Source organism: Numenius arquata, chromosome 8 (genome assembly GCF_964106895.1).
Source record: "Numenius arquata chromosome 8, bNumArq3.hap1.1, whole genome shotgun sequence".
NCBI classification, from domain to species: domain Eukaryota; kingdom Metazoa; phylum Chordata; class Aves; order Charadriiformes; family Scolopacidae; genus Numenius; species Numenius arquata.
This window is the reverse complement of record NC_133583.1, coordinates 35216227-35241783: the sequence shown is the minus strand read 5'-3', so window position 1 is coordinate 35241783 and position 25557 is coordinate 35216227. Positions and strand designations below refer to the sequence as shown.

The 25557-nt window shown below is 45.4% G+C and overlaps 1 protein-coding gene across 1 annotated transcript in view; it reads left to right on the top strand.

Annotated features, from left to right (window-relative positions):
* Positions 1 to 25146, top strand: part of ATF6 (activating transcription factor 6) — an 81274-nt gene extending 56128 nt beyond the window's left edge. Inside the window, exons 15-16 of the mRNA XM_074152001.1 lie at positions 5190 to 5274; positions 22751 to 25146. Coding sequence (XP_074008102.1) covers positions 5190 to 5274; positions 22751 to 22959 — 294 coding nt within the window. The 3' untranslated portion in view covers positions 22960 to 25146. The remainder of the gene's footprint in view (positions 1 to 5189; positions 5275 to 22750) is intronic.
* Positions 25147 to 25557: the final 411 nt, after the last annotated feature.

The window sequence follows — 25557 nt, the reverse complement described above, 5'->3', positions numbered from 1 at the left end:
CAGTGGAACAGGATTTGCATTGCCAGTTGACTGTGGGGGTTAGAGATACATGAGGCTCCAAAGCCTAATCCCTGTTAGAGCCCTGACAGCACTGATCTTATGTAAGAAGCCTTAAAATCTTTATTGCAGTTCCACGTGTTGTTGAGCCCAGAAGCAGATCAGCAGGCACTGAAATAGCCAGCAGAGATTCAGTGAGGAAATTCATTCTATAGGGGCACCTTATTTCTAAATGTTTACAACTCTGGTTAATTATAGACTAATTATATATTGCCCAGAATGTTTTATGGTGGTAAGGACTTAATAAATGTCATTATTATAAGAAGCTTAACAAGTAACAGCTTCAGGCTTTATCCCCAGGAAAAAGTGTGTTTCTGAATCCCAGCTCATTAAATTAAGGTAATACATTTGTGGCTGGATTTTTAGTATCTATATCTATATTTGTCTGTGCATCTCATCTGGCTTCAATATCACTGAACTGTAGAGATAATCAAAAGTAAAATGAGAATGGTAGAGCTGGGGTCTCGTTTGAAATATTGTCTTTCCAGGCTGATATTTTTCCAGTCATTCTGCCAGCAGTCTCAGGTCTGCATTGTCTATTTAAATTGTCATCTCATCTAAGTGCAAATCTTGGCCCAAGCCAAGGCCATCTGTTGTTGGGTAATAGTCATGATTTATTCTGCCTCTGGTTGACATTCATGCTCATGGGCCAGATGCTGACTTGTAAGATTTGCTTGTATTCATTTTCAGTTTTATACCATGTGTTAATATCACAAACAGTGTTTTAATTTTAGATATTTTTATCTAGTGCTTAAAATTAGGGATGAGTAATAGCATCAACCTTCCCCTCTGGGATTGCAGTTCAGTATACTTCAGAACAGGACAAAATATTTTACATGTTAGAAATACATTCAAACAATGTTTCTAAATGTCTAATTTCTTTTTAATCACTAATCCATATACTCATTTATGTTGCATATAAATAGTTAGGTATTGCTTTCAAATAAAAGTTGGGGACTATTTGAAGACTTTTGGACTCAAGAAGGTTGTAGACAACTAAGTTTTAGGCAAAATATTTATGATACTCTGCAGCATACCTGCTGCTGTCTTTGCCTTCAATGTAGAATGATGGTAATTATGAAACTTTGCAAGTTAGGAATGTTTGTCAGAGGGACGCTCCTGCATATGTAAGATAAAGATTATTAGGGAGATGTGATAAATCTCCCTAATTCCAGATTTTTAAAAATTTTAGTAGATTTAGCTCTTTTTAGTAGAGATGGGCAATATCCAGTTTCCAGGCAATCTGTGCATCTTGCACATCAGCTCTTGGTAGCAGTTTGAACTTACAGCTGACTGGCTGCTTATATGTCTGCTTCTCCGAAGTTAGTGTTGAAACACTGGGGAGTTGTGCAGCAACTCCAAGGCATATTTGGATACACAAGTATCCAAATTGTATAGTATATTGCAAGTTGCAATTGCAAGTATAAATTATTTCATATTCATTATCTCACTATACTGTGGAAGCAGAAGTCTCTGGGTTTTCCCTCCGACACTGTTCAAACTGCTCCAGTAAAACAGAGGAGTAGCAGGTGAATTGATACATGAACGTACCACTTGGCTGTGTAGTTTAGGAGACATTTCAGAGTCTGGAAACTAATGGGAAGTTAATTTTAATGTCTTGGGTAGCAGAGCAGCTTCATCGAAAATAGTTCTCTGTGCACTTTGTTTCAGATCCAGTGAGTTGACACGGGTTGCATGTGGAGGGATTGCTAGTAACAGTGCACAAATAAGAGGTATCAAAGTTTTTATCTTACCAGTTTCTGTCTCTAACAGGATTTTGTGTGGCTGAGCAAGATGTGTTGGACTGCCATGATTTGTGCAAAATAATTTCACTTCATTAGGTTAGAATTATAATATTGGCATTTTATGTATCTGTTCCCCTCCTTATATTTCTTTGGTTTTGAATGGGTGTAATTGTGGTCTGTAAAACAACATTCCCTTTGTTTCTCTGAGTTCAGGGAAAGAAGACTGTCCGGGTGGGATTCATTTGATACAGCTTCAGGTGTTTGGTTGGTTGACCAGCCTGAACTAAACCTCCTTCTCATGATCATCACTGGAGAGGAGCAGGCTTCTCGGGAGCTCCTGTCATCTTCAATGCTTAGTGTAGAGTGAAATACCTGCTGGAGCTGCCCCCTTCAATTGATTAGTCTGCCAGAAAATGACTTGGTGGTTTCATTTTAAGCCAGAATTATGAGGAAGCAGAGCAGATAGTGGTAAACTGCTCATTTCTTCTTTGCAGCTCTTGAAACATCATTCACAGAAGCCCAAAATGAGTTGTTATTAAATCTAAGTCCTGGTATTTAAAAAAAATGGCTTATAGGTGAGATGGAACTAAGAAAGGTGAATTTTACATCTCATTTTCAGTGCAAGGTTTAGAATAAAGTATTGTTTTCAAGCAGATCAGTTTGGTGGAATCTGAACCTGCCCAGCAGTATTAGTGCATAGTATGGCTGCGTTATAGTCATGGAAATAAAATTTGTTAATTGCAGAGTCAGTCTGAGCCAAGTCTTTGAATTTAACCATGATGGAAATGCAGAGCTTGCAAAGGCCAAGTCTGAGGTGGTTGCACTGCCCCTGTAGTTACCATAGGACTCCCATGAGAAGTTGGCATTGCCAGAGTCTGTCCTGTGGACTGCAAAAAGAGAATCGTAGGATCATCAAAATGGGTAGAGAAAACCTCTGGTGGTGTCTAGCCCAGCCGCCTTCTTGAAGTGGAACTGTTGCCAACAGTAGATAAGGGCAGCCATGACTTTGTATAGCTGGGTCTTGGAAACCTCCATTGACAGAGGTCCCCTGGCATTCTGCTGACCTGTTCCAGGATTGCACCATGCTCTGGGAGAAAAACTGTTTCTGAATGTCCAACCTGAACCTGCCGTGTTGCAGCCAAGAAGGTTATGATACAGGAGGTACTTGAGGAATTTTTCTTATTTTGTTGCTATCCAGAAATTTGGCACTTCTGTCATGACACTGCTGTTTATTTCTATGGAGGTACTCTGATTGTAAAGGACAGTTCCTAATACATTTTATACACACAGTAAGTAAAGGTGCCATTATAAGCAAAACTAGTCCAGCATCAATTAATTTACCAATCTTCAGATACGTTAGCAAAAAATAGTAGCTACTTGTAATGATTCATAGGTGATCACGTAGGTAATGATGTTGTGGACTCTCAGAGGCATTGAAAAAGGAAAAGCCAGGAAAAGCATTTTTTAGGCAATGTTAAAAATAGTCATCAAATAATGACAAGGACATTGTTACAAAATGTGGTTTTAATGGACATCTTATCTTTGGCCTGTTCCCTTGGGAACATTGAATTTCAAGAACAGTTTTTCTGTGAAGTTCATCATCTTACTTACTGTTGTCTTAATCTCAGTGGTTCACAAATGAAATGGGAATTACATATGTAGTCTGAGAATTATACCATAGTGGTTTTATAATTTTGGTACCAAGATGTTTTTAATTACGGTCATTTATTGAAGTAATGTTTTCTTCTCATGGTCAGTCATTTGGTTTTTGGGGGGATTTTTTGGTGGTAAAAGAAGAGAGTGATAGTTCTGCAATGTATCTACAGAATATCTTGATATATTTAACACCCAACTTTCTGTGTAACTCAGTTCCCTGAATCTTAGACATGACATTGTAGTGTTTAGATATTAAAAGGGGAAAAATACAGTTACGCTGACATTGAGAAGTTAACAACTGTGTCCTGAAGGAAGTCTTAATTCAGTCTGCCAAAAAGATAACCTTGACCAAAAGGCCAAAAACATGAGTTGTTTGTGTGCCCGTCCTTATCCTTAACCAGGGAACCGAAAAGCTCCATGTAAAGTTTCCGAGTGCTGAGTTTGTGAAATATCATGGGAGTTTTACAAATGGGAAAGCATGAAATGAGATGAGAGCATCAAACTTGTTTCCGCTTTTTAACCATGTGAGATAAGTGACCAAATCTTGAGAAGTGAAAGGCAGATGTTCAGATTTGGTTTTAGGACAGTTGCAAAAACTACTTAATGAGTTGGTCTCCACATGTTTGACATGGTGGCATCTGCCAGCTTTTGTTCTTCTCAGAGACACTGGGAATGAATTTGGCATTGCTGGGACTGGGAGAAGGGCAAACACAGGGGCTAGGATTTCCATTAATTAATTTCCATTAATTCTTTGCGGACTGGAAAAGTCACCTAGTGATTGGCAGGTTTTTGTTTCACTTAGAGCCTGAGTTAGAAATTTCAACTCAATTTGTCAATTGTATAAACACAGTCTTTTGCTCCTAAATACTAGGAAGGTTCCCTCATTCTTAGTAGTCTTTCTTTGGTCCATTTAGATCAGCATAGCACAATAATACAGGAGATGCCTGGACTGGTGCTTTATGTTCTGTTACTTCTGTTGATAAAGGAAGAACCATATTTTCCCAGGCTACAAGTTGAGCGATTTGAGTTCAGCAACAGCCAAAAAAAAAAATGAAGAAAGGCTGCTTATTTCCTTGCAGGTCAGGTCTGTATCCAGAGTGTCTCCTGCAGTTGCAGCTTCCACTGCTAAAACCCAGGGTAGTTAGTTTGAACACAGCTGTCTTACAGCAGCACCCAGCCACCTCACAGCTGAGATAAGCTACTAAAGCACAGCTTTGCCGTCAAACTTCCCTGGTAGGTTTTGTTAGCAGAGCTCATATTTCGCACCCTGTGACAACCCTGACCGGTACAGTCCTACTGCACGAGGCATGTGGTGTAGAGCTTGACATAGGTACAGCAAGATGACATTTATATATAAAGCAGGCAGCACTGCAAGTAAACGCACCGTTTCAGCAAAGCCCTTAACCACATGTTTAAGTATCATTGAAGTCAAGTTAAATTACTTTAATCATATACATAAGTATTCTGTTGAACGAGGGCCTAATAGTAGTTTCCATCTCCTTCCACATGATCAAGGCTTTTTCATATTCTGCTGCACGCGATAGGGATCTCTTCTCGGTTACACAGCATGAGCTATTGCTGTGACTTTTGGAAGACTCCCTCAACAATTTGAACTTGCTAAGATGTTGTAAATAGTTTTATGTGGAATGCCTGTAAGACAGAATGGAAAGGAATTTTCCCAGCTCTGTACTTCCAGGGTAGATTTAACACATCTTTTCCCCTATTTTCCAGGACCACCTGTTATTGCCAGCCACTACACATAACAAGACCAGGAGACCAAAGATGTCTATAGTGTTGCCAGCTGTAAACATCAATGGTAAGTCCAAAATATGAAAGAATGATAGGAGAATAATTTCAAGGAGATGTGCCTAACTTGCACATGGAAACCAAACTTAGACCAGTTGTCTGTCGTTACAGCTTTGAAAAAGAAGTCAAAGGTGGTCATTACTGGGCTGTAGTTGCCAGGGTCCCTGCTGGAGCTGGGGTGCTGGCAAATCGCCAGTGCCTGGTCACTGAGACTGTAAGGAGAGGCTGCGTGCCTTGGCCAGCAGTTCTGCAGTATCTCATTCTGGCTCCTTCAAGGACTCAGGGGTGGTGCTGTCCAGTCCCGGTGATTTGCGCGCAGCTGATTAAGGGTTACTTGAATGTGATGTAGCTTCTCTAACTTGGTGGCTATAAAGGTCCCATCGAGTGTGGAGACTGTCCTCACCCTGTCATTTATGTTCCTCCTATGCCTGCTTATCAGAACAAATTCCTCGCCCTTACTGGTTTGTTAAGAGCGCTGACTGCTTTCCATCGGCTTCCTCAGCTGTTTACCACTCCGTTATACAACACTCAGCGTGAGCGGGACCTCTCTGCACTGCATGGTCAGGATTAATAATAATCATGTTACAGTGCTGCAGGACAGCAGAGAAAGCAGCTTTGCACTAGGGGCACAGGCTTATTAGTGAACAGAAATGTTCCTGATCTGCCTTTTAGTCCTACATGAGAATCAGGATGTGAACTGTATAAATATATCATTAATTAATATGGTGAGGAACTGCCAAATTAGGACATGTTTGGGGCACAGGGTCACTGTCACAGTCATTAAATGCATCGTGAACCCTGTAACAGTATAAACTTTACTTTCTGGATAAGTAAGTGCACGTGATACTTTTTTAAAACTTATGTGTTTTACAGTACAAGTGAATCATAAACCCAAATGTTTTTGTTAAATTCAAGCATGCTGAAAACATTGTCTGATGTGAATTTCCGTAAACTAAGAGAAAAAAAATCAGTTCAGGCTTTCAACATTTTGATAATTACATTTTCCCATGCAGTACAGTAAGCCGAGTGTGTTATACTATAACTAGCTATCTTGGGGGAATTTTTATTAGATGTATCAGAATTATTTTTGGCATTTATCTGCCCAAACCTCCCTTTTCATGTCGATTACAAAAATCCTTCTCTGGCTGAGCTGAATTATCATGTGCAAATGAGCACTTTATCACTTGAAGAACAAACACTATGTCTAAATTACAAAGTATTTCTTCCTAGCATGTAACTGAGTCTTGTTTTGCTTGAAATAACTTTTCAGCTGTTGAAGTAAATATAGTTTGGAAAATACACATCAGAATTCAATGACAAATCTTATCCTTCATTAATAATGAAACATTGTGAAATTATAGTTACTTGAGTTCTTTGGGATTTTTCTTCAGAACATCAGCACAATCCAGGAAATAAAAAAATGTCCAGGGATTTGGGCAGAGATGTTGAAACAGATGAGACACAAGGATAGCATTAAGTAAACAATGGCATCAAACATGGCTTCCTCTGTGACACTCAGCCAGGTACTAGAACAAAAATTACAAGATACAAAAGAGCCAGTAGGTAACTTGGCTTGATTTTTTAATTGATCATTAGTAGATTACCTGGAGGAGACAATTCCCTAAAAAGTTCTGTCTGGAGAAGAACCCATTTCTCTCCTTTGAGAACATTGCTCCTCCACTTTATTCTGCCTCTGCAGGGACTGTACAAGCATCTGGAAGTTAGCTGACAACAAAGCTTTCCTCCCAGCTGTTTGCTGATCTTTGAAGCCCACCTTAATTCTTTTTTTTCTTAAATCTCAACCCACCTGCTGAGATTTGGCTGCTAGAAGAGGACAGGTCTCCCTGGGAGGAATTGGGAAAACTTTCAGTGAAAGAACTTGTCCTCTTCTGCCTGTTCTCATGTCTCAGCCAGATCTCTGTGCAAGAAGGGAAACCTTTTCCAGTGCCACTTACTTGCCCTTCCTTTTTGCTACCACAAACCTGGCAGAGGAGATGAAGGGAATGCAGCTGAAGCGGCCTTTGCTTTGAAACCTTTTTGGAACTTCATCACTTGCTTTCTTCTGCAGGATCTTTATTTTTCTGTGTACTAAAGTTTACCCATGACACTGTTTCCAAACGTGAAACAGCTTGCAGTTCAGTCAAGAACCCTTTGAACTGCTTGAGCAGTCTTTTCCCAGCAGGGCTGTCATCCTTTTCTGATTGCACTTTGATTGCTTGAGTGCCTTCTGAGCTCTGCTATAGTCTCTGCCTTTAGCTGGCTTGAGCTGTTCCCACCACCGGCTGCAGGGACAGAGAACAGGTAGGGACAAGGATTAGGAAGTAAAATGAGTTGTCAGTCAGTGTCCGACATGACCCTGCATGGAGGTTAATGACACGGTTCTGCAAGATGGGCCTGGCAGTTTTCACAGGTGTACAAAGCAGAATCAATTTTACAGTTCGAAGAGTTTTTCCTGGAGGGAAGAGTTGGGGTGAATCCGGCCAGTGGCAGCACGAGTGCTTTGCAGCTAAGGGCAAATCTCAACAGAAAATTTTGTAGTAGACGTGTGTGTGTGCGAATGTGTGCATTCAGTAAGATGGAAAATTAAGAGACCTTTATTGTACAAAGCAGTAACAGTACTTTATTCATTTTCAAGATAAAAACTATTCCGTTGTTGTATGTCGGAAAAGAGTAAAAATAGCCATTACCTTGTAACTTTCTCTGATGTGCTCCTTCTCCTGGTCAGCTTGGATTGCCCATGCCCTTCTGTGAGCATGAAGATAAGCAAGCAAACTCCCCACTGAGGGCTTCTCTGCAGAAATACATTTAAATACGTTTAATATGTTAAATATGTTTAAATATTATCTTTTTTTAAAAAAGTATAGTAACTTGTTACATGTTGGTACCTGTTAAACCCTTCCCCTCTTGCCCTCTTACCAATTCCATCTTCCCCAGCCTGTTCCAAGCCCCTTTCCAAGGTCCTGGGTCACCCCTCAATTCACAACCAGCACTTACTGTCAGCTCCTTCATTTCTGCATCCCCAGACACTTTTGCTGCCCTTTACCCTCCTCCCATTTCCCTGCTGGCTACTGTCCTTCAGTACAGCTCTCCCCTTGGCCCCAGCATTCAGCCATGCCCATGTTTTGACCTGCCCCTGCCCAGCGACAAAGCCCTGGCATTTGTGGACACAAGCAGTACTCAGAAAATCTGCCTGATGGTACCTGAAGGACCTTAGGGATGGTAAGCCTGGAGGGAAAAAAGCAAGACTGGGTAGTCCTTGTCCCACTATACGTGGGTTTGGGGGCACCATTGGTGTGGCTTCACCGAGAAGTTACTCCAAGAAGAAATATCTTGCAGTTTCTCATGGGAATGAAAGCCAACTGCAAATCACAGTTAAACTCCAGCTTTTGTTTTTAAGCAAGTCATGTTTGTTATGCTGGATTGCAGCTATTATTTTAGAAATCTAACTATGCACTTGAGACCAGTTAAGTCTCCAGTAGATTTCATTCCTAAATTTGCTTTTATTGTAATTCAGAGTCTTGTTGGCTCATTACACCAATTCCAAATTGACGTATAGGCGGTGCCTTTCTTGAAGTTTAAATGAAAACATCTGCCATTAGCCTTGTATTTACTTAACTGCTGTAAAAAATGCAGTGGGTTATAACGTCGATCTTTGGATCAAAATAATCTATAGAGTACAGCATAGCTAAGCCACTTTTCCTATCCCAAGCATGAGCCTTTTGTCTCTGCAGGATGCCTGCAGCTCTCTGGCGCAGCACACACCACCAGTAGTCCTCTCCTGCAGCACACAAAAGTAAGAACATATGTACAGTCATTGAGTGTAGGAGGTAGCATTCAACGTTTAGCCCAAGAAGCCGCTTTCATTAATGCATTTCTCCCTAGGATTAGGTTAGATGCTGTCACAGCTTGCGCTTTCTCTTGGTAGGAGCAGCTGTAAATGTGCATGTCTGTACTCACCATGAGTACTGGTGGCCTTAGCAGCAGCATAAAGACCAAAAAGGCCTTTTTTCTTCTTAGGATCCTTGTGCAAAACAGTTTCCCATATGTAAAAGTCCTTCCATCATTTGTTCTCTCTAAATTGAGAGTTGATGTCTCCATTCCCAGCCAAACCTGAGACCTGATGGGAAAGCCACTGGTGAGATCCAAGGCTCATTTTCTGGGAATTTCAGCCATGACAGAGGGAGGTTTGAATTTTATACAAATATTCTGGATGGGTCCTTAGTCTGATGTCACACAATGGGACTTGTCTTCAGTCTGCCTTCGAGATAGTTGTTTGTGTCCCTGACTCTCTCTAACTTGCATGTTCCTGGTTCTTAAGGAACCCTGTTCTCTTAAGTGTTTTTTCATGAAACACAACAGCAAAATACTCTCTTAAAGGCAGAAATTTACTATGAACAGGATGGTGAGTTCTGCAAAGTCCATGTGCTCTGTTGTGTTGGCCAGCTTCTCATCATCCCCTCAGCCTTCCTTCCTAGCATCCGTCATCATACTGATGTAACAGACTTCAAAAGTGCTCTGAAATAATACACATTCTAATTAAAGTGGTCAATAACAAATCTAGTGGTACGGCTTTTTGATCAAAACTGGAGGGATTTCTGCCATCAAGCAGCATGATTATTTGCATACAGCTACAAAGAGCGTTCTTTCAACTGACAGCCATGTGCAAAAGCCACTCACAGATGTCCAAGGCTGGTAGCAAACTGTCTGTGAAAAATCCATAAGGCAAACAGAACCCACACAGGCTGAGAAGGAAAATAAAAACAAAAGCTCTTTGGAAAGTGACAATGTTCTGTAAGTTCCCATGTCTTGGGGTTGAATAAATAAAGTCTCCAACTTCCTCTGCCTTCCAGGGTCAAGCAAACAAAAGATGCCATTTCCGTCTTTTGGAGCAAGAAGCAGAATTCCCAGTCAGTCATCGAATGAGGAAGGTCTAAAACAATACATACCACTTACAGCAGCTGCCTTCCCTGAAGGTTGCTGCTTAATATTTGGGTAGCCTTCTCTCTCACTTTGAATAGCCTCAGAACAGTTTCCAGGAGGCCAATGGCCCCAGCTATCTCTAGCGGTTGTTGGCTCGTTCTTCTCTTCATGCTTACAAGCCAAATCTTAGTCCCTGTGGCTCCCTCTCACAGCTGCTGTCCTTGTCCCTACACTGAGAAGCTCATGACACTCTAGTAGGTACAGAGGACTCTCTTGGCTACACAAGTATGATCTGTAGAGGTATTTCACTCAATGTTTCTGCTCTAATCTCTGGATTTAGCAGAAATTGCTGAGAACTCAGCACAGCCTTACAAGCTATAGAGTATGAGCAGAAGGCTCTGGAAGTTGTGTGTGTAGGATTACAACCTATCTGTGAGATGAAATAAGGGTAGCTGCTAAGGTTTTTTCAGAAAGTCGCTGAGAATCCTTCAAAGCATCAAGATCTCTAAATCAGGATGTAGGAAAATATATCTGAGAATGTCTCCATGCTATAAGTCTACAGGCCATTTTGAAAATGCCGCCTTTCTGCTTCTTGAACTGCCAGTTGAGTAATAAAAGTAGTTTGGTGAAGCCTGACCAGGGAAAAATCAGAGCCATGGTTAGCTTTCACTTAGACGTCACTGCAACAGCCAGTTACTGAGCCTGGACAGAGAAACAGGGAGAGCCTTCTGTCTCCTGTGTGCAGTTGTGGACAAGCAGAATGTCACGTTACTGTGGTTCTGCTGTAATTAGTGTGGTTTGCTAATGTCACAGATGTACTTCAGCTCTCATGCCTATGTAAAGCTGTGTCATAGAGATCAGGGTTGAAATAGTAGCAGAGCAGATTTTATCAAGGAATTTTAACCGTAGATTTTAGTCATATTGGTAACATGTTGCTATTGTCACTCTTGTTCTATTTTTAAAGTGATATAAAAGTGCAGTTTATCAAAACAGAATAACCCCCCCCCAAACTTGAACATCAGAATTGGTCATCACCTAGATTCAACATTAAATAGAAGTTTTGAACAGATTTGGTTGTCTCTGAGAGATTTCGCTCTCCCCAGCCATTGTCTGTTGATATATATTGTCTTTGACAGGATGGAGAAGATTAAATTATTCAAAAAACTATGAAAGAAATCATTCAAGAATCTGCGCACAAAAGTAATGGTATCTGTGTCACTTGAGTTCATGTTTATTTAGTTAGACAGGAAACGATCAAGAAATGAAATCATAAAGGCTTATTCCCCAGTGACTTTTTGTAACGAGCTGTTTACCTAAATTGCTAAATGAGTAACCTATTTTTGTGTATTCAAAAGAACAGGAAGATGATTTCAGATGATCTTCTGTGCCTTTTTGCCCCTTCATTAATACAAAAAAGAATATCTCTTGGGCTTTGTATGATAGAGCAGGCCAAGTGTGACTGGTCTTCCCTGGATAGACAGGGTAAATGCTACAGATGGCATTTTCTTGGGAACACACTGTTCATGGAGGGGGCAGAGAATGAGTCATAAATTAATTTGACTTCATACTTAGTATTTCCAATGCCAGTGTCGAGTTATTACACCAGATTGCTTTTTCCATATAAAAGACACACTTATATAAAATCCACAATGTGGAAAAAAAAGAAAAAAAGAAACCCATGGCATTAGCTGCCAGTATGGATGCCGGTATGGAGTTGCAATGCGGAGCCAGATTCAGTTTAGAACTGAACGAGCGTGCGTCTTGCTGCAGAGACCGTCTCTTCTAGGTGTTGGTTAACTCTGGATGCTGATACTGCTGGGTAGGTGCGCTCTCCCACCAAGCTTTACAGAGCACTGTGCCCGAGAGCCGTGCTGCAAAGCTAAGAGAAAATTTTCATCCCAGTCTGTGAGATTACCATCACCATCTCGGCTACAGTGACCGGTGTTAGTGCAGCACATCGTAATTCTAGCCTTGAGCCCGGCTGATCTGCCTTAATACATTTTCAAATGTTGTAAATTCAAGATTACATAATTCCTCCTAGTGTTAAATTATAGGCGGCAAACACAGTTTTATGTTTGTGATACACGGGCCAACTCTGATTACTGGTAGCTCTTTATTTCTGCAGTGATCTGAAACATAATTATCCGTAATGAGCTCACCCTGTAAAAACATAAGAAATTGCAACAGTGCTGGTAGAGGAGGTTCACATTTATGAGTTGTGTCTTGAGAGCATCACTGGAGTAAACCTAGAGATTAGTAAAAACACAGCAGTCCAAGAGAGTCTTTCTCAGTGTTTGGGTTGCGGTCTCTAAGGGGATTGTTGCCAGCGGGGCCAGGAGGTCTTTGCCGCCTTCTCACATCCCAGGTCTAGTCCTCCACGCTGCAGCTTTCCTCACCCGCTTCATCCAGTCCAGTTTACCTCTGATGCTTCCTGGGTGTCCTCCAGGCTTGATCCTTTGTAGCCGGGTTTGCTGTAGGAAAGCATTTGAATAATACATTCTGAGCATCTGAAGAACATTTTCAATTTCAGTCATCCATCACTTCATTGTAAATCATCTGCGTCCTTCCTTTCTTATTCTGTAGTAACACCAGGTGAAAAGACCATGGCATATCCCAGTACAGCACAAACGCCTTCTGGGTGAATGTGGATGGAGAGAGGATTGCCAGCCCAAGCTGCCCCTCACCACAAGGAAGGAGCCGCCTCTGTTTCGGAGCAGGATTCATACAGTAAAGCTGTAAATCTGTTGCTGTAGCTGGGAAACAGAAATCTTTGAAACAGACGTCTCACTTTTATTAGTGTGGTGTGTTCAGATAGGCACTCTGCAGCATATGTATATCATTTTTTTTTAATTAACTGGCAAACGCATTGAATCAGAGAAGCTCATGTGGAGGAAAGTGCTCACCCCACGCAGACAGAAGCTTCACAGAGATGGTGTTAAAAATACTCTTCTACAAGCAAGAGCTGATCACAGTACTTAAATAAATGAGCTAACTTTATGTATTCGAGTGAGACAGGTGGAAAATTCAGCTCACTCTTTGGATGTCATCCAACCTATAAAGACATTTCAGCTGTAAGTGAATACAGGCTCACACCAGCCTTCGCTCTTAAATCAGTGAGATGCTAACACCAGGATACAAGTGATACTGAGTGATAGGTAAGGTGCATGTCAATGAAAAAGTGATGCTGTCCCTTGAAAAAAATGAAGTCAAATAGTTAAATTAATTTTATCAGTAAGTGCCTACAAACTGAAATGGTGAAGTACATAACTGCGGTTCAAAGGTAAGGGCTAAACGAGAACAGGAAAGAAAAACCAATAGGGTAAAATGCTGGCAAATGGTAGGAAAATGGATTAAAGATTAAAAGCTCAGTGTCCTTTAAAAGGACCCTAAAAAATCCAACGGGCTTAAGTAACACATTAAAGTAAATTCATAGAAGTAAAAAGATATCTTTTAAACAATAGACATTGTAGCCAAATGAGGGAATAGAAAAAAGAGCACTATTTCTGGCAGACTAAATGTCAAACCATAAGAAGTCAAGCCAGAAAAAGATATTGAGGAACAGAGTGCCTGAGGCATAAAGAAAACATTTTTCAGAGGACGCCTGCCAGGGAATCTCTAGTGCCTGCAGAGGACCAAGGTGTGAAAGAGCACTTGAAGTCAGCACTGTTGAAGGAACGAGCAAAAAGTTCTTTTGCTGGTGTTAACCACTGAGGCTTTATGATTATCAGGAGAATGGTGAGTGACAAATGAGGCAAACTTTTTTAAAATGGCCTCAGGAACTGTAAAAAATGAAGTCTCACTGTTGCACAAGTTGGCTGAATCTGTGAGGGTTGAGCGGGTCTGGGGACGTACGATATATCGTGAAGAGCTAGCACAGCTTCTGCAGGGGAAAGTCCTACTTTAGGGCTCCATCACAGGCCTCAGAGGGATAGCAAGTGTGAGGATAAGGGTGGTCTCCTCAGCACAATAGCGTGCCTGAGTGTTCAAAAAACTTGGAAAAAAGTAATTCTTCAGAACCTGCTAAAAGAAGGAAAGTTTTTGTGAGGCAAGAGGGAAGGCTTACTTGTGAATTGGTTTCTCCATAAAAGATATAAATGAAAGGTGGAAACAGATGGTCACGTTTTGCAGTGAGGGGGATGTCACCAGTAGACTCCCACGCAGGTTCGTGCTGGGGTCCCTGCTCCTGCATCTCCAGGCACAGCTGGAAGATGTTGGGAAGGCATGAAATTCTGTCCAGCAGGTAAAACTTGGTGTGAAAAAATGCAAAAGAATTTACGTGGTAAAAGTGTTCTTGACCAGCTATCCAGTGGCAGATAACCAAGCTGTTACTGCTCAGAGAGCCACTGCGCATCCTTCCCCAAAATGTCAGTTTAGACAGGGAAGAAAAGCAATATAATTTTTTAGAGAGGGAGTAGAAAACGAAGCATGAACCATCTTTACAGCCCTGCTGAATCCATGTCTTCAGTACTATGCATTTTTGGTCATATATGTTTATAGATATATAAAACAATGGAAAATGCAGGAAAAAAGCAACAGGAATGAACACAGAGTGTAACAGCTTCCCCACCACAGCGACTACTGAATTTGACAGCAATGGCTGAGGGAAGGGTTATAGCAGAACCTGAAGAACCATGAATTGTGTAGATAAGGTGTCTGGGAAGCAGATACTTACTGTTTCACGTATAACCAAAAGTACATGTTTGCCTTGACTTTTGCTTCTGCTACTGGTCACTGTTAGAGGCAGAAGCACAGAAGGATGGGGTTTTGCTTCCAGGACTTTGTTCTCCAGCCTTTGCAGAACAGCCGTCTTCAGGCAGTACCAAGGCTAGAAAAGGAGCGCAGCCAGTCCGCCAGCACAGCTGGAAAAGGAGTAGCTTGCTAGCATTTAAAACCAAAGGTAGCATTGGGTCAGAAAGGTTTTCCAGCTTTAACAGCATCTGCAGGATGCTAGACCCACGGTAGGGACCAAAGGGAACATGCCCATGCTTCCCAGTCCCTCCCTGCTCCACTCACACAAAACAGTCCCCTACGTGCTGTCCTGGGACAAGCCCTCCAGCCCTTCTTCTTGAAAGAAGCCTCTACTGGAATGCATATTTAGGCAACTCTCCTGTGTACAATTATTTGCCTAGTAGGTAGCTATGTCTGAATTTGCAGGCTGTGTGGGGAGTTTGTTTATACTTCTTGTGCTTCCCAAGCAGACATGGAATGGTTCTGCCTAACAGAGTTGCTCTCTCTCCAGCCTCTGTCCTTCACTGCCAAGAAAGCTTTCTGTGCGGCACAACTGCTTTGCCCCTTGTCTTTGTTTTCTCTTGTTTTTTGTTTTTTTTTTTTTCTTTCCCCTTCTCATTAGCATTGCCACAGCTGGCTAGGTTTCAAATATGGCCAACCTGCAGCAGTGATACCCTGCCAACAACATGCATATGAACAGCCACTGCTGTCAAAAATGTCTCAGTATGTCTGAGAAATACTCTACCTGAGGGAGCTTTAAGTGATGTGCCTGGGGGGGCCAACACTGGTGATTCTGATCTTCGCTTCTTGACATGGCCATTGTCTCCCTCTCCAAAACAAGAGCAACCACAGTAGATCCACACTGTGCCCTCTCCTCTGTAGCTCATGTTCTTTCTCTTAGAGGGGAGTGACCATGCAGCATGGAAGAAGATTGGAAGGGGAGGTGAGAGATCAAGTGGGAAATGGTCCCTTGGAAGAGCCAACTTTCCTTCCCTCTCCCTGAGACCTCCTAGTCTGGAACAGGTACTGCAGAGCACATCTGGCACAGATCTGCCACTGGCCTGGCAGGCGCTGGCTTTTTCCAAAAATCACATAGTCGTGTAAGATCAGGGGACTTTGTGCTCCTCACCCACAGCCAGAGCCAATTAATCCTGTCGGTCCATCACTTGCTTAGGAGGTCACAGAGAGCTTGTTTTACGCCAGTTTTCTTGCTTAACCCTCATGTCTGTATATATCCCCCTTGGATAGCCCCTGGCACCAGTGCTCCAGCAGCTTAGACATGGGGAGAGATCCTGTCTCCTTGCTGTCAGCTTGTGGCTCGTCAAAGTGACTTTGATTATGTGGATCCAGTGTTTCTGGCCATGGCCCCTGTTCCTGTATGCACATGGACCCAGCAGCCTGGCTCGCTGTTTGAGGGGTGCTAGGAGGCCTGGAGAACTGAAATGCCCAGGATCTCACTTAAGCTGTGTCAGGGACTACGGACAGCTGAGTCCACAGAGGTGAGACCATTGCAACTGGTTTGTTTGGAAATAGTTCCAAGCAGGAATTTGGTTTTAAAAAGACAAGTTATTTGGGTCACAATATAACTTTCTCCCTTGCCTCAAATAATTCTGTCTGATGAGCAAATCTGTAAATGTTTTAGGAACCCTGCTGCGTTGTTGCAGCGAGTGTATTTTTAGTCTTTGTAGCTGTTAGAGTAACGCTGCTTCATTTATATACTTATTTGGTAGTGTATACCAACCCTTCAGATGGAAACATTGTCCAGATGTGCTGCGTAGGACAGTCAGGGCTGCTCAGTGGTGGTGAGATGGAAGATTGCAGAAGTGACAGGGTGGAGAAAGCCCCCTGAATTATGTCTGGGGACAGCTGCAGCCCTTCAACAGGTCAGCCCCAGAGCTGCGTGCAGCTGGTGCCCTCATCTTCTTCTGAAGCTTGTGCTTTCTGAGCTCTGTGCTGCCCTAGACATAAGCTCTCTTTTGGGCCAGGGCAGGTTGTGCTATAAATTGTTTGGGTAGTTTGGTGCTAAATCCTTATTTAAACCAAGCTTTAGCATCATCGGCTTGGCGCAGCTAGCACAAAGCAACCAGGTACTGGAACTCGGCAACTCTTTGAAAGCTGCCTAGGTTCCTGCTGGTGTGATAGATGGGGTTGCAGAAGGGGCTGTAAGTATAAATTAACACAGACACTGATTGGTTTTGGAATCTGGTGTGGCAAAGCAAGTTTCCTTGTTAGAAGGAAATGTAGAAAGTATAAAGGGCGTGAGTAGCTGTTCAGCCAAGATAGTTTTAAAAAAGTTGGTCGTTTTGCATCACTTTACACAGAGATAATTCCCTGGCACCTGACTTTGACATCAACTATACTGGTTTCATGAATAGCAAATTCATTCTATGGTGTTGTTCGTGAGGAAGGGGTGACTCTCTAGCCTTACTGGTAGTTAAAGTAAAGATGAGGCAAGTGATTTCCCTCCCTGTATCCTACCAGCAGAAGCAAGGACATGTAGTCCAGATCTATGTTGTCGACAGTAGCTTAACTGTGTACTCAGTGATCACAGTGTGGGAGTAGAGCCAGGCGGGTTCTGACCACTTTTACAAGTCACCTACTAAGAAACCAGCCAGTAGGTACGTGGGTTATCTACTGCAAAGGCAGTTGGGACCTTAGAGAATAGTCTTGAGATTGGGGGATGTCAAATCAGTAGCCCAGGCCCCGAATTGTACAGTATTGGTTTCATAGACTCTTTTTTGGGTGGGACTACCAGGGGTAAGACGAAATTCTTAGTTTATTTGGTAGAACAAGGCTCTATCAATGTACCTAAGGTGTGAGCACATCTTCAGAAAGCTGCAAAGCTCTTCCACAGTGGTTGGTTACAGCCTTGAAACACTTCACAAGGTCAGGCGGTATTTCAGGGGAGCTCTATTGCAGCCTCTCTGCAAATTGTGCTATTTTCACAACAAGCATTTTCCTGCAGCAAAGCTTTTTGGGGAGGGTGCATATAAGTGGGAAAGGGTAAACTACCAGACTACCTTGTTCGTGTCCTATGACTGCATCCATAGGGCCAAACAGCCCACTGATGTCTATAGATTTTAAGTCTAGAGAGACAGTTCATGTCACCATTTGTTTTGATTTACTGCAGAACAGACACTAAGCTTTTCATTATCTGTCTGTCAAGCCCTCTGCCTGTCTTCTGCCTTTCTCTAAGACAGCATCTCTTACAGAAATACGTGCTTGATCTCAAAGATGGACATTTGAACGTTATGTATCAGTACTATGGAGGGGAGAAGGAGAACTTTGGTTTTATGGTCTTTCTAATAAGGCAGTTTTGAAAATCTAGTACTTCAAATATGAAGACAGTCTTCCATCATCTTGGGTAATTTGTAACAGTAGTTATTAGCCTCAGCCTGATTTGCTAAACGTTTTTGGTTTGGACTGCTGACTTCAGCTTTCATCAGTTGGGTCTTGCAACATGTGTTTTTTTTAAGAGAAGCTGCCATAAATCCTGGAGAGCAGCACTGGGGAATTAAATTCCTGTTCCCTATACCAAGCTCGTGCTGGGAGTTGGGTACAGTCTGTGAGAGCCAGAGAGCCTCTTTGAGAAGGTGCAGTCAGAGAACAGCAATGCTTGGCACAATTACCTTTGCTGTTTATTTGAAATAGTGTCTCATCTAAAACACGGCTTTTAAACCTGTTAACAAATAATTAAGTGCAACACAGCCTTTTGGCCTGTGAAGGATAGCTTCTTGTACCTGAGGCCCTGTGAATGGCTGTATGTTCTGAACTTCAAAGACGAGCAATAAATCTATTTATAAATCCAGACACCTCTACAGGAGATCCGTTCCTGTGTTTTCACTTATGTAATCCCACAAAACATCAGTCATAGGCAATTCAGCACAAAAAAACCTTTAGAAATAATTCAGTGTCGCTGTTGCTCTGGGCTATTAACCTGTAGCACAGGTTGGCAGCGCTGACCTTCCAGCCGGCAGCGACTTTGAGGTGTTGGTCCTGCCTTCGCAGACACCCTGGCCCGTGTCCACCTCCCTGCAGAGGGCTGGGCGGTGGGATGGGTGCGTGCTCAGGCAGTGCAGCACAGGGCTGCTCCCAACATTGGGAGAAGGCACAGGGATCAGCCACATGCAACTGCCAACCTCAGCGCTCAATCGTGGCCTCACTGGAAAACCCGCCTTATGCTCCATTGGCGTCTCCCAGATGTTGGTACTGCTGGATGGTCCCATGGAGGGGGGAAGGAAAGAAAGCCTGACCGAGCTATTTTTGAAAAGATCTGATGCAGGAATCACAAGGCAAAATTGTTGACATGTTCTGTGGATGAACCCACAGCTCTACTCCAGATATTGCCCATTTGATGACAGGGCATTAGGAATAGCACAGCTGAACACGTGCAACACGTGCCATTGGATTTAAACTGATCATCAAGGAAACATGACACAGCAGTGTTCTCACTGCCATCTGAACCGTGGGCGCTGGCTGGTGTGCCTCCCTACCCTGTGGCAAATGTCAGCTCAAATCTCACTCAAGTTGCACTCCCTTGTCTTTGTTATGAGCAAAGAGCAGATGGACAGCCAGTTGGTCTATGTTGGCTTCTTTGGGGACCTGGGCTCTGTAATGGTTGCAGTCTACCCTGAGGGACTTCAGTCATGAATAGACACCTGCAGCTCACAGAAAGGCAGGGTCAGAGGGACCACGAGCGAGTGCCTGTGCCTGTGCAGGGGGAAGGTCAGGTATCCCAGGTCTTGCCTGACAGGCAGTCATCCAGCCTTTCCTTAAAAACTGCCAGTCACGAAGACTCTCTGATCTCCCAAGGTAGCTTCATCCAGGGCTTATATTTCATTATCTTTAGAAACTTGGTCAAAGATAAACCTGTTTCTCTTTAAATCAGTCTGATCATTTCTAGTCCTGTCATGCTGTTGGCTTATGCACAGTGACCCTCTTCAGTCCTCAAGCTTTTTCTGCAGTGCTTCTGCCTGGCTCCGTTTTTTCCAATTCGTGTTTTCCAGTTCTCCTGAGCGTTGGTTGAAATGCATCTTGAAGATTTTGGACAGCCTCTCCCTTTTATCGAAGCTGCAGTTTAATCCAATACTCCAAGGTGGTTGAAATCTCTCCAGTTTAGCATCTTCCAGAAATCTCATAAGTATGCTCTCTATTCCTCATCCAGATCGTGAAACAGTTTAATGGCATCGAGCGCAGGATGGAGCCATGTGGAATCATTTTTGCAATGCCTGCCCCTTTGACAGTGAGCTAGTCTTTCCAGACATCGGGTTGCTCTGGCTGCATTCAGGTCACGTTTGCCTGTTGTTTTGCTGAGAGCATCACGTGGGCTGAGCAGAGCATCAGCCCCTTCACCCTCTGGGCTGGGGTGGACCGGACAGGGCTCTGCGATGGTGGCCAGGCCTCCTGGGGCTGGCACAGCTTTCAGGATGCTCCTTTGAACGGAACTGGTCCAGGCACCCAGCAACATCACTGCTGTCTCTGTGGAAAATCCCACCTCCTCTTCTACGTCATTTTGGTGCTAAGGGTAATGAAAAAGACTGCTTAAAGTGTCTCTAGAGGGAATCGAGCCGCTCCCACTACTGTCCTCATCCCTGTGAGACGAGACCCTTGGCAGAGGCTTCCTGCAGCAGTTCTTCATTGGTAGGGCCTTCAACCCAAAAGGGGAAAGAATCAGATACCTGTCTTTTAACCCAAGTGTCACTCCTGTGCTAATTCACACGCAGAGGGCAGGAATCAGGCACTTTGTGAATGTCTGAGTTGGGTGTGTGAGTCCCCTCCATGCTTGCTGGCCAGAGAGGCTCCTTGTGAGTGTGAGTCCTCCCAGCTGTCTCAGCTCTGGTGGCCTCAGAAGGCACAGCACCTCCTGCATAGGGTAGCAGAGCTGTGGCCTACTTAATTGTGGTCCACTTAGTCACGGGGGAGCCTGGGTCAGCGCTGGGAGAAGTGGGATCCTGGCTGGCCGAGATGGGCTGATCCGGTTCCCATGCTCCCTGCTGCCACCCACACAGTGCAGCTCCCTCCCTCGCATGGGCTGCTCTCTGGGAGTGCTGGTCTCCTCCGTGCTGTGCAGTGCCAGGGAACCTAATGATAGCCCTCTGTGCTGGCCACTGCGGGCAGACACGGGAAAGTCTTGCTGCCTTACCGAGGGTTTTTTCCTGGCCCTGGCCACCATCCCATCCCACCTCACCTACTTGTGGCTCTGGAGCACATTTTCTCACATGGCCGGGGTCCTGTCGGGCTGTCAGCTTTGCAACGTGGGAGCTGAGGAGCTGTGTTCTCAGCGTGCTGTGTCACAGGGAGCCAGTCTGTTCCTGTTTGCTCTCTCCAGCCCACAGGCCAGGCTTTTACACACACAAACACACACAGAGCTTCTTCTTGTGCCCCCAACTGCCCTGTGCAGCCCCTGTCCTGAGCGCTGCCACCGGCCCAGCCCTCTCTGTTTACCGGTCCTAGGTCTGTTGGGTGAGAACCAAGAGCACATCCAACAGATGAGAGAAAGGGTGACCTGGAGGGATGGTCTCAAAAACAGTCCCAACTGGGGACACAGCACCCGAAGCTTTATCAGCAGCACTGTAGCCGGGAGGGACGAGGTCTTGTCAGAGTGTTTGGGTCAGCAGTACAGAGACATGGACATCTGTTGCTGGCCTCAGTCACTCGGTGGCACATACGGAGCTTTTTCCATTTCATTTCTGCAGGTGGGAGCTTTGATTTCCCTTGCAGGCTTTCAGCCCCCTTAGCAAGGGTTTGCTCCTGCTTTTCATTACTATACCAGACATACTTGATCTAATGGCTTCTACAGGTGGCGTGGGGTACAAGAGGGTCCGGCTGCAGTTGTCAGCTGTCATCCAGAGTCAGAGTTAATCCAGGAAAACAGTAAAAATTAGTAATGTATAGCGCATTTCTCCAGTCCATACGCTTTCCATTAGGTGATCTTCCATCCTCCTTAGCACAGAAAGAAAAGCCTGCCGAAGGCAGTCAGCGTTTCTGACTCTGAAAGGCAAGGATTGGTCGTGCCTGGAAATCTGATCTCGGCTCTCGCATTCCTGGACACACTGTCTATGCAGGGAGTAGTCTCCCACCTTTAAATCCAGGCAGCAGATGCTGGCCATGTGCATAGCCTTTGCCTGCAAGCCCAGGAGCTCCTGCAGCAGCAGGCATGCCTGCCCTGGGGCCGCACCGACGTGGTGCAGCCCGGCATGCCCTTGCACCAGGGTCCCATGAGCTGGCCTGGGTCTCCCCGTGTCTGGGGGCCTCTCAAGGGTAATGGCCTTGTCATACAAGTACAACAGCCAGGTCAGCACAGTAATGAGGTGCAGTTAATTCTTCTGAGAGAGAGCGTTTTGACTTTTTTTATTAATAATCTGGTGAAGAAATTCCTCTAGATCCTCAGTGTCAAGAGGGTTACAGTATTCTTAAACCAATAAAAAGAAAGCGAAACAGTCAGCTTTCTTACATAAGCCCACTCTTCATTCACCCTTACGCTTTAGTGGTTCAAGAACAACAGTTCAGTAATAAATTTTATACAGGCAAACTCCATAGGTAATTATGTGCAGATGAAGAAGTGGAAAAGACAAGACATTAATTTCTAGGTGTGACTGCACATGCTAAGTGTGGCCTGGGTCCTCTGAGGTGTCATGAGCAGGCTGGGGCTGCGCTGTGTGAGATGGAGCTCCAAGTGTGGAGCTGCAAAGAGGAAGGGCTTCCCCCCTCCTGTTCCTGCTCCAGAAAAAAAAATGGTCTGGCAAGCTCTGTCTTTGGTGCCATTGGGTCACTGGCTGGCAGAGCTAACTCTGCCTTTTTCTTTTTTTTTTTTTTTCCTTTTTTTCCTACTTTTGCAGAAAATGTGATCAATGGGCAGGACTATGAGGTGATGATGCAGATCGATTGCGAAGTGATGGACACCAGGATCCTCCACATCAAAAGTTCATCTGTCCCTCCGTACCTCCGAGAGCAGCGCAGAAATCACACCAACACCTTCTACAGCGCGTCTCCCTCTGTCCCCGAGACGCCCCATGCCCTGAGGGCCATCGTCAAATCCCTGCAGTAGCTCCTGCGGCGTAGCCCGTGCACCCAGCATGCAGCAGGTCCTGCAGCCAGACTAAGCCCCTTCTCTGGTGGGCCCCTGGGGTTCCTGGCACATTGGTACAGCAAGGGCAGACCCCGCTTCGCCCATTCCTGTGCCTGACCCTACCCAACAGCTGCATCCTGCCCAGGGTTTATACAGCTCAGCTGTCCCCTCACCGGGGACAGGCCAGGGGGACCCATGCAACGTGCGATGCCCAGTGCCAGGGGTGTGGGTGATGCATGCTGCTGCAGTCCTGGTGTCGGCATCAGCATCTGGTGCCTGGGGCTGGCACTGGAGGGGCACGGGCCATCCTTGCTACTTATGCACTGTCCAAAATTGTGGGGTTGAGTTTTTGGTTTTGGGTTTTTTTGTTGTTTTTTTTTTTTCCTTGTTAAATCATCTCCTGAGGTGGGGTGCTGAGCACTGGGGTCCTGCCTAGAGACACTGCTGCACAGGCTTGTGCTCAAGATCAAGCTGATCTGAGCTGTGAGTGCAAGGAGAACCACAGCCTTGCACCCCACGCTGGGCCTGCCACCTGCACCCCAGGAGCCAGAGTGGTTGTGCTGGGCCTGGCCAAACAGCCCTGCTCCTCATTACCCCCATGCACATCACACACCTGCCCCAGAGTCCTTCCCCATGTGCTCTTCCTTGCCGGGAAGTGGTGAGCTGCAGTGGGGCTGTGGGGCAGCCCAGCCCTGGCCACCCAGCGGGGTGGTGGGAACCCACACTTACAGATAAAGCACTACGAGCAGAACGTCCCTCACTGCCACCAAGCGTGGCCTCCATGAGGGGCACAAGCCCCTCACCTGCGTGCGCTTGCCCGCAGACTGCTGCTGACGTCCCCAGCCCACGCGGCTGCGTGGCAGAAGGCTGGGGCTTGGCCCGAGGGTGGTGATTCAGGGCGGCACATGCATTTGTAAAGACTGTACTGCCATTGTTGTTTGGTTTTTTTTTTTTCCCCTTTTCCCCCATTTTTTGTTTGGGTGTTTTTTGGTTTTTTTTTTTTGGTTGTGTGGGATATTTAATGCTTTTCACAGCTAACAGCCTACAGAGCGGCACTGGCACTTGTGGGGCAGAAGGGCTGCTTCTGTTCAGTGGGACACAGCCACAGCACCTTCCTCCTGAAATACACACACACACACGCGTAGACGTGCACGCTCACACCCACACGCCCCTTCTCTGCCTTGTCGGCGCTGACAGCCACCCATCAAGCATCAGGGGAGCCTGCCATTTGCCCCCGAGCACTGAGCTACTAGACATGGCTGGCTCTTGCTGTAATCAGCGGCTGCCGTTAAAAAGCCGGCTGCGGAGCTCTCTTAACTGGTCCCAAGTTTGTCAGCCAAGGCCTGGGCCGGAGCGGGGCGGAGGGGCTCCAGCGCGGTGCTCAGCTGGGATGAGACGCCGGCAGAGCATTGGCCTTTCCTAATGACTTCAGCATGTTACATTATTTTTTTTTTTATTTTCCCCTTCGCCGTTAGCACAGAAGATGATGGGGCTTCGTTTTTGCCAGCCCACCGCCTGGCCTCCATTGTCTGAACCGCTGGCTGACTGACGTGTTTTCATTATTATTTTATTTTTTTTTTGGGGTGTGTGTGTGTGTGTGTTAGGAAATAAAAGTTGATCCTGCAGCAAGACAAACAGCTCGGGGGAGGTGAGGAGGAGAGTGAGGAGCAATACACCCCTGTAAAGTATGTGCCTTGCAACACTACGGAAAGAAGTTTTGCCCTTTGCCACGTAGTCAGCGCAGGCTGCACAGGCCCCCCGTCCCCTCGGCGCTGGCTGCTGGGAAGCGGCCGGGCTCGGCGAGGGGTTTGGCTGCGCTCCTTGCACCAGTTCTCTTTTCCTGGCCCCGGCCCCACCTGACTGTGGGCCAGCTCACACAATACTCAAAAATAAAAACCCCGGCGGTGCCCCAGCCGGAGGCACGCAGCTCCCCCGCAGCCCCGGGCAGGGGCAGCCGGCTGCTCTTGGGGGGGAGCCGTGGAAGGGACCTGGCGGTGGTGGCTGAGCTTGGCACAGCCGGGCACCTCGGAAAGGGCGGCTGCTGGGGGCTCGGGGACTGTCCTCAGCCAGCACCCGTGGGCCCCGGTGGCGGAGAGCACCTCTTGTCCTGTGTAGTTCTGTTCTCTGTGTCCCTAGCACTGAAGGCAATAAAATGGTTCTTTTATTTATTATTATTAATTTTTATTTTTCTTGTTAATACTGTTTTACTTCAGCAAAAGAGAAGGCCAGCGCAGTCTCTATGGGCCCTTGGGCTGGAGGATGGCTCTGCTTGGCACAGCCTTGCAACTGCCTAAGGTACATGCACCCAGATCCCCCCCGCCCACCTCCTGCTCCTGGGAGGGGGCACGCTGCTCACCCACAGCCTGGGGAAGAAGAGGCCATGGGGAGAGTGTCTCACCACAGTCCCTGGTGACCTGAGGGCAAGTGCAGTTGTGACAGCCAAACTCTTCTCAGGGCTGGACACAGCCACCCCACCAAGCCATGGTGCCAGGCCCAAGCAGCCCAGAGACCCCCAGAGGTCCCCTCCAGCCAGCATGCCTTGCTGCCACTTGGTTTGCAAGCTGGCACTCCTCAAAG